We start from the raw sequence: 8,992 nt of genomic DNA on the forward strand, positions 1-8,992 counted from the left end.
AATGCTGTGCAGGTTTCTTTCTCAGTAGGTGAGAAAGCAGGCAGCTAGAGGAAAAGGTACATCCAGTCTGGAAGCTGGAGATTACCTGTCATGATGACAACTTCCATTTAGGAGGCAGCTGGAAGAAACCCAGAATGATGGACTGGAGCACTCCACCCAAAGCCAGTTTAGGGCTTGAGTCATATTTTGCACAGGAAAAGCAAAACTTATTATTCAAATAGATTGTCCTTGTCTTATTTTCTGTTTCTTCTACTAGCAAAGAAACACCTTTGCTCCCATTACCCACAGCTCAGCAGAGTGGGGAAGCTATCCCCAAAGGCATTCCAGACTTTCCTTCAGTTAGTTGCTTCCGAGCTCACTGACGATGAGGATGAAGCTATTGATAACTTGGTGGAATTTCTGACCACAAGAGTGGAACGCAGTCCCATGGAGTGCTTGCAAAGCTTAACCAGGAGGAAGTGGCTGCACAATATCCAGCAAGCAGCTGAGACCAGCGGAGCAAGCATGGAACCGGTTTACAAAGCAGTGTTTAAGGCTCTCTCCCAGGTACGCATCCCAGGGAGCACAAGAATCGTGTGTGTTGGGATTGTGCCACTGACTTCAAACCCTGGTGCATTTGAGCGGAACTCGCAGGTAGCATGGGAAGCTGGCCTGAGGATGGTTTCCTTGGGCTTTTCCGCACTTAGCCGACGTTCAGGAGAGCCAATGGTTATGCACAGAAAGAGTCACAGCTCAGATCTGCAATACAAGATTTCTCATGCACACTCTGCCAATACAGAATGCATTTCATGGATACTTAGGTCTCACTTTTTGAAGAGCTGACTTAGTTCAAATCTGGAAATCCATAGTTCTAGTTTTGGAGGTTCTGAAATGAAACACACCAGACTTAGTTTGGGACAAAGCTGGTTAATTTGTAGTGGAGATGATAGTTTCATTTTCAACTTGCAGCTGCAACTTTAGATGTTTGTCTTCACTATTTAAGCCCTCCTCAAAACCAAACTTCTCTCATGGTAGCCAAAATGTTCTTACAATATTGTCTAGATTTGTAATAGCAACTCTGGCACTTTTTTGTCTGATTGTTCCAAAGGAGTCTCCTATTGGAAAAGAAATCCATGAGAGTTTTGGTTAGGCACAGGTTATAATTAGGGATTATTTTTATGTGAACTGCTCCCCGTTAGCAGCAGGAAAAAAGAAATCCATTTCCCTTGCCAATCAAAATACCAAGTGTTGTTGCTTGTAACAGAGCATACCAGTCAGACGGGATCACAGCATAGACACATACATGTCATGCAGTTGGTGCACGACGTACAAAATTAGTGACCCAGAACAGCATCCCAGCAAAAAATGAGACAAGTGCTAAGTACATGAAGTAAGTGTAATGGCCAATGGCTAATGTACATAATGTAATGGGAAACATTTGGTTGCTAGGATGCAGAAGCCCATGGGGATAACAAGAAGATCAGTGCATATATTGCCCTTTTGGAAGAGAACCAGCTCTCACCAGAGCGGGGACAGACTCTCCTACACTATGTGGCATGTACCACAGATGACGCTCCATATGTTCTGGACCAGATACTTTACAGAGACATGAAAGGAGTAAGGTAAGAAAAGCTGCAAATAGCTGTTCCTTTTTCTCAAAAATATTTGGAATGTAGGGGTACCAGGCAGTGTTTGGAGTGCACTGGAAACAGAGGTCGATAGAGTATTCCAGAGAGGAAATCTCCTCAGGGACCGTTGTGGAATGATTCATCATCATATACATGCCCTTACACTTTGCATGGTCTACTTAGAACTGCTTTGTTTGGGATTTCAGTCCTTTCCTTGGGGAGATTAGCTCACAGTCTAATAAATCTCATCCTTTAGCAAATGTCTATTACATTAGACCTACATTTTCTTCTTTAAAAATTAATTCCCTTACACCAGTTTACACCCACAGGATATTTTTTGAGAACAATGCCTTTCCTTCCCTAGTGTTTAGGCTATAAACAGATTTCATGCCTCTTTACTTCTCGTTTCCAAAAGCTAGACATATTTGTCTCTTTCCTTAAAGAGTGCGTCTTCTAACCTATTAAATGTAACTGCTGTTGCTTCTATATTCCTTTTCATTACATTCATTAGCTGATGTTTTTAAAATGTCCTAAGGATGAGAAGTGCCTTATTTATTACTGCTGTCTTTGGGATGCAAGCGGTAAATGTGGTATTTCTGGGTGTGGTCAGAGTAAGGAGCTAACACCTTCCTTCTTGGTTGCCAAAAAGCAGGGAGAGATCAAAGCTGCAGTATTTATTGTTTCACTAAAGGTTTTCTGTTACTTTTAACAAATCTGCTCATAAGTTTATTTTTCAGCTTTGCAGCTGTTGAAGAGGGAAAGCCACTCCACGTTCCAAGAGTTCAGCTCCATGGAAATATCCACTTCTGGAACTATGACCGCCCTGTGGATGAGAGAAAAGGTTCACTCCTGGTACTGCCGCTGCATGATGCTCGCTGGAGAGTCTTTGGCATTCTAGGACTTGACACTCTTCAGGACCAGTGTGAGAAAACCATCTTTCTGACCCATGAGATCAGCTTCTATCAGGTGGGCACCATCAGAAAGCAGCTTGTTAGACCACTCTTCAAAAAACTGTGTAGGGACCACGTGAATTTTACATGGTCGTTCTGAGGAAACGTAAGATGTACAACTAAGAAAAGAACTGTGGGTCCCTTTCTACTGTATATGGCAAAAGTGGTGTGAGCCAAACACCTTATCAATATCTTACTGATTAGCATCTTATCTGTAATTGATTATGAGGTATCACTTCACCAATAATTTATTTAAGCTTCTGATTAGTAAATTAATTGCACTTTTGTGCAAAGCTCGAAGATAGTACCTTTTGTTTCCTGAAGCTCTGAACCTCATATTTGTGTTTGTTTCCCTAAAGTGGCATGAAACCTTACTTTTTACATGGTGGAATAACTATAAGCCACAGCAGCTGGGATTTCTTTGGGATGCTCTTGGGAACCGGGCTCATTGTGGATGCAGCATCTGAGCAGCAGGGAGCGCAGCAAGCCAGCATTACCGGTCAATTTGGCTATCTCCGCTAAAACCCGGCTTTGTCTAGTTTAGGACTTGGCTGGGACCCGGGTACTCCGGAGCTTTAGAGCTTTATTTGATAAGGGACAATTCTCAGTCACTTTTCAGCTTTACAAGTGCTGATTAAAGTAACTTGTTACAAACATTTTACTGCATGAAAGTTTCCCCAGCTTTTTTCCCCAAATCATATGGAACTGTCTGGCTCATTTGGAGGATTCTGCTTTCACAGGGAGTTTCTCATGCATTCAGCAAAGCCTACCACCACATCTGCACACTGGAAAATGTTCTACAAATGACTGTTACTGCTCTGGAGTGGTTGTATCCCAGGGCACCCAGCATCCACACTGTTATTGCGTACCTGGTGGAGCCTGGCAAAGACAAGGTAGGCAGATTACTGCAGTGAAAAGGCCTCTAATGGTCAGGGGCTGAAAGGGTGCTTTAGCGAGGATGTGCCATTTCTAGCTGCCTGTGATTTCCCAGTGGTTTGATCACAAAAACTGAAGCCTGCCTGAGATTCTTGTGCCTGCCTGTGCCATGAAAGGGTTACAAAGGTAGAGAGGGAACTTTCCCTCTGTAAAGGAGGCCACTCCATTCTTTTCATCCTCCCATGTAAAACAATTCAAGAGCGCTGCTAGTACAGCCCCTTCTCCATAGGAAAAGGGAATAATCTCCTACTTCAATGCTCACAGCGGCATAGCAACCAATAGAGCAAAAGCCCACAGCTGCCCGTCCGTCCATCCATCCATCCATCCACACGTAGGTTAGCCAACACTGCAAATCTCTGCTAAAGCTTTGCTCTCTGGGACCTCCGCAAAGGGAGATGCTCTTCTGTGGAGATTATGTGCATGTCAAAATTATGGTATTTTATAGGAAAAAAGAATGTCCTAGCTAGTATATTAGCTCTACATTCTGAACTAATGTCAGCAGCCAAGACGTAAATACAACTCAGGATGTGGCTGCTTCCCAATTAGCTAGCTTGTAAAGGCAGCCCTGCTCCCTGCAGATCATGTTCCAGTTGTTCAGAAGGCACTCAGGCCCTGGGAAGCTTGTCACGTCACGTTCAAGTGAGTTAAGAAGATGAAAAGCGTATGCAATATTTAGGACTGATCCTGTGTCATCACAAAGTCTGTATGACATCTGCTGTAGCCATAATTCAGCTGCTTCCTCTGATAAGCATGGTTTATGTTGGCAGCTTTCTGTTGTCATTCCAGGCTCTGCACTGTTCCCTTGTTAGCTGCCTGATAGCCAGGTCATTTGCTCCCCTCTGTGCTTTTCACGTGTCAAGGCACACTGACACAAACATGACATGAGAAAGAGGACTGCAAGGGGATGGGAAAAAGAGGGGAAACCTCTTCTTGGCCTGTGGGTGGGTGTTCCTCAGTGTGGAGCCTGGGGGTGGATTAAATAGCCTGGCTGAGGGAGGTCTAGGGCACATTCTTCATGCATCTTGAGCGATACGCTCTGGGAATAAAAGCAAGCATTGTTGGGAGATGTCTTTAAACCATCCCATTGCACTTGAATGTACATAAGAGTTTCCTTTAAGACATAAACAATTTCTTCCCTCTCCAAGCTTCAAAATGGCTGTTCCTTTCCTGGATGCAGCTAAACCTCCCTTTTCTCTCTGGCAGACATGGGACTACGCTCTGCGCAAGATGATTACTACAGATAATACAGGACAAAAAGAAATTCATAGCTCTCCTGTTCTTCTCCTCAGAAAAGAAAACCACTTAAGGTAGGCTCCAGCACCTGCAATCGAACTCGTCACCTCTGGTCCTAGACTCCAGCCTGCATCAGGCACGATCCACACCACATAAAGCCCACGGTAATGCAACCCCACAGGAGTGTCTGGCTGTAGCTCTCTCACTATCAAGTTTCTGGTGCGTATGCATGTGATATTGGATTATGAAGGAGTGAGGAGTATTTTTCCCTTTGAGTTTAGGCCTGCAAAAACTTAACTTCCGACTTTATGCTTACCAGCTGAGCTGCAAAGCAAGCTCTACATCTGCTGTGAAAGGTTTGCAGGATTAGAGCCTACGCTGAACCATGTTGCTCTTCAGAATAATCTGTCTTTTCTCCTGGCCATATTAGTCTCATTTCCTTCAACTATCTGTTTCCTTCCACTGCCAAGATCCTCACAGACTTATCTTTTAGGTAGATCATCCTTGGTGTCAAAGTTGGTTGACCAGCCATTTGCTGTTCCAGCAGATGTTTTTACCTTTTATAAGACTCTATAGAACCAATGTCCATGCGTTTCTAAACAGGAAACTGTTTTTAAAGCAAGGTTTGCTAAATTCTTATGATTTTCAGCAACTGCCTTGGCTAAGCAACGTTGTGTTCCACGATGCTAGTTTCTCTTTTTTGTATATGGCTTGAATGATACTTAAAGCTGTGCATATTTCAGTTCAAGGAAATAAACAATCATTTAGTAACGTAATACCTTTGTTTTAACAACAAGACATGAATGGCATCTTACTAAAATATGCTAAATAAATTACCCAAAGGAACTGGAATGGTGAAGTCCAGTACATTTTCCTCTCTTTACTCTCATTTCAGAGATTACCTATTTAAGTGTGTAGACAGTTCGGAGGTCATTCGCACTTCTGTCTATGGAGAATACCACATCGCAGTACCTCTCCGTGACCTGTCAGGACAGGCTCTTGGCATATTTGATATCAGCATGGGACACCACCAGAAATTACCACCTCTTGAAAACGAAGACCTGCAGAAAATGCTAAAGATGGCCCAAGCCGCCTGCTCTGAGATACTGAAGATGTCTTTAGACGAAACAGAACCAGCCTATGTACTGGGTATTGTGCCTACAGAGACAAGATAGTTATTTTAGGGGTGAAATTAGGAATCTCAGTAAAACCACATCTAAAGTATTATTCCTACAAGTATGGAAAGACAAATACAAACCTTTGGTACACATAAACTACTCCTGAGCAAGCCTAAGTGCTTAGCAGAGTACAGTTAAACAGAATGTTTAGATTTTGACTCCGGTTCAGAGGGTATTTTGTGCCCAAGTCCCAGTGAAATCAAAACTGTGAAGGAAGGTGCTTTGTTGCCTTCAGGGATCTAGCATGTGCTCGTCAGAACTGCCCCAACTAAGATCAAAAGAATTTGAATGTCACAGGTACAGAATTACCTGCATGCCTGAACCCTCCATGGTCTCAGGACCTCTGCTTGCCCCTGAGGCAAGTTTTATCTCCTTCTCAAGCACATACCCATTTTTTAAAGTTTCATAGGGTACTTGGGCTGTATACAAATCAATCAAAGAGTTAATCATAAAGAGGGCAGAGCCTTTCAGTCAATAACATAAGTCTTAAGTAGCAGATATTTCTGAGCAATTTCTTGAAAGGTTTGCTTTTGATTCCAGAGGCAGAACACATGGCAAATTTGAGGCATGCAGGGATTCTTCTGTTCCACCGGTTCATGCTGCAGGACTTGCGCGAGTGCGTCCAGAGACTCGATGCCGAGAGCTTTGCTGAAATAAAGAGCTATGTAGAACCGCCAGCTCTGGTACATAACATAGTTAAGGCTGTACTGTTGCTTTTCCATCCAAACTGGAAGGGCTCAGAGAAGACTGAGAACTGGAGTCAGTGTAAACTGGTGAGACTTCAAAATGCTGAGACTTTGTTTTCTGTTCTTCCTCCCTCAAGAAGATATAGTGGTTTTGCCAAGGGTGAATTGGCAGTGAAATAACTCATTACCTACAGATTTGCTATACGCTTGTCTTAACTATCTTAAATTCTGTAACCCTCTCTTATGTTTTTCACTGCTGCCTGACTCTTTTTGTTCTCTGCGTTGCAGAAACTTGATGACAATTTGATTCAGGAGATTTATTGCTTTGATCCAACTGCTGCATCTGTGCAAGTTCAAGCAGAGCTGCTGCTGGACTGCATCACTGGTAAGTATCATAAACTAATTGTGAGATTACAAGACACGGCTCAGCAATGAAACAGTGTCAGTGGCAACCTTCAGCTGAGTGCTTATGTCAGAAATCAACTTTGATTTCACAATAGATTAAACAACACATAAAGGGTCCTAAATATCTGCAGCCTTTTTTGGTCAATAAAAGTCACCTTGTTAAATTTAGAATCAAAATTCACTGCCTTAAGGAAAGAGGAGCAGATCAGCTTTGAAACCTACCAGAACAAGTGAGCTCATTGTAAGCCTCCAGATAAACGTACTAAGAATGGTGGTTCTTTTGGCAAGTAATATGTAAAGACATATTAAGAATTATGATTCTTTTGGGAAATAAATCTACTTCAGACCTCCATGCCCTGCCCTATGGACTGACCCAGCTCCAAACAGCAACATGATTGTGGGAGGACAGTGTGAGCCCTCCTCTTTGTAAACACCATTTGCCAGGTACTGAATACGCTCACTGGCCATGTACAGGAGCTGCTTTTCAGTCTGTCTTTCTCTTCTTTAATGAATGCCGGCTTTTTTGGTGCCAGGGTACTCAGGAGGCTATTATTATTTGCTCTTGTGGAGATCTCTCCCTTGATGATCTAAGGCCAGCCTGTTAAAAATGAAATGTGGACAAGACTTGTTAATTTAGCTGGGGACATTTATCAACAATACCCTGCTTACTGATAAACAGTGAACACTTAATGCAGTCATAGTTCCTTTTCATGTGTTCTCCTCATATATAGATATACATATATATATATATGTATAAATAAAACGGATTCACTGGAAAGAATGAAGCAGGTCTAGAGCATCCAGTCTTCCTCCAGTTAGGGACGCAGATGTAACTCAAAAGAGTATTGCTTTGGCAGACTGCTGGTATGCTACAAAAGGTTGGTTTCCCAGGATGAGCAGTGTCAGATCAGTGGTGTGAACACAGGTGTAACTCAAAATTAGAGGACTTGCTTTAAAACGAACATCAGGTAATGCCTGTATATTCCATATACATGTGCTGTATACAGAGCAGAGCACAAAACAACCTACACTCTATCGAGAGAGTGACATTTAATGGTGTGATTCTGTGGTGACTTTCAATAGCATTTAGTAAAAGAGCTTTGAAGGATAATTACTCTTAAATCAAATCTGAGCTTGGGAAAAAAGCACTTTTCTCTTTACATTTTTAATTATCAAATGTTTAGCATTAAAATATAGCAGAGCACTGTGTACAACAGGGGACCTACCACAATACAAAATAACTAATAAAAAGGCAGCATCCCTATGCTTGACCAGTCACTGTCACAATAATGCTGTGTGCTTCTCAAAGCATCACCATTTCCCAGGGTGGGATTACTGGACTCAGGGAGAGCTCCACTGACGGGACGATCTTTGCTTCAGTCTCGTAGTGACACGGGTCTCAGTTTTGACTTGGCTTTTGGCGTTACAGCTCTTCTTTGTTTCAGGTGTACCCAGAGCGGCGGTGCGGCAGCACGGCTCAGTTCTACCTGTACCACTGGGTACGGACCTGCCTCTCACTAGCAGCCATCACAAGGAGCCTACGCAGTGAAAAAACTCCGTCTTTAGCCCCTTTTGGCATCCAGTTCTGCTGTGCCTCCAATTAATTCCTCATCCAACCTTAGTGATTCTGGTATTTGACATCTTTTATTAAATTAACTGTTGCTTTTTTATTTTTTATGCATAGCTACTAAGTATTTGTTGTTAAGATGTAGGAAGCCTGTTAGGGATTATGAAGAAAAAGCAATAAAAACATGAAAGGAAACAATTTTGCTAGTATATCTACTAAACTTCAAAAGCTTGATTAAAGTTGTGTTTTTTTTTAATTAATTCTGATGAGAGAAAGAGGGGCAGGGATGAGTTTATGACTACCAAGCTACAATGCTCATAAATAGTACAGCAAAAATTTTCAAGATGCCATCTTTTTAAATTACTTTTTAGGAATAATTTCAGTAAAGGTTGTTAACCAGCATTTTGTCAAGCTCTTCTGAATGTGTTGC

The 8,992-nt window shown here is 42.3% G+C and overlaps 1 protein-coding gene across 1 annotated transcript; it reads left to right on the forward strand.

The window, feature by feature from the left end:
* Window positions 1-256: 256 nt before the first annotated feature.
* LOC104169221 (EF-hand calcium-binding domain-containing protein 5-like) lies at window positions 257-8,599 on the forward strand (the record flags this gene model as incomplete). Its single annotated transcript, XM_009710072.1, is given in 10 exon segments — window positions 257-546; window positions 1,429-1,601; window positions 2,345-2,573; window positions 3,298-3,450; window positions 4,697-4,800; window positions 5,622-5,875; window positions 6,445-6,677; window positions 6,879-6,975; window positions 8,441-8,477; window positions 8,479-8,599. Coding segments are annotated over 10 exon segments (1,691 nt in total), but the record flags the coding sequence as incomplete, so codon positions are not given.
* Window positions 8,600-8,992: the final 393 nt, after the last annotated feature.

The sequence above is a fragment of the Cariama cristata genome, unplaced genomic scaffold, assembly GCF_000690535.1.
Source record: "Cariama cristata isolate BGI_N322 unplaced genomic scaffold, ASM69053v1 scaffold41761, whole genome shotgun sequence".
NCBI lineage: Eukaryota > Metazoa > Chordata > Aves > Cariamiformes > Cariamidae > Cariama > Cariama cristata.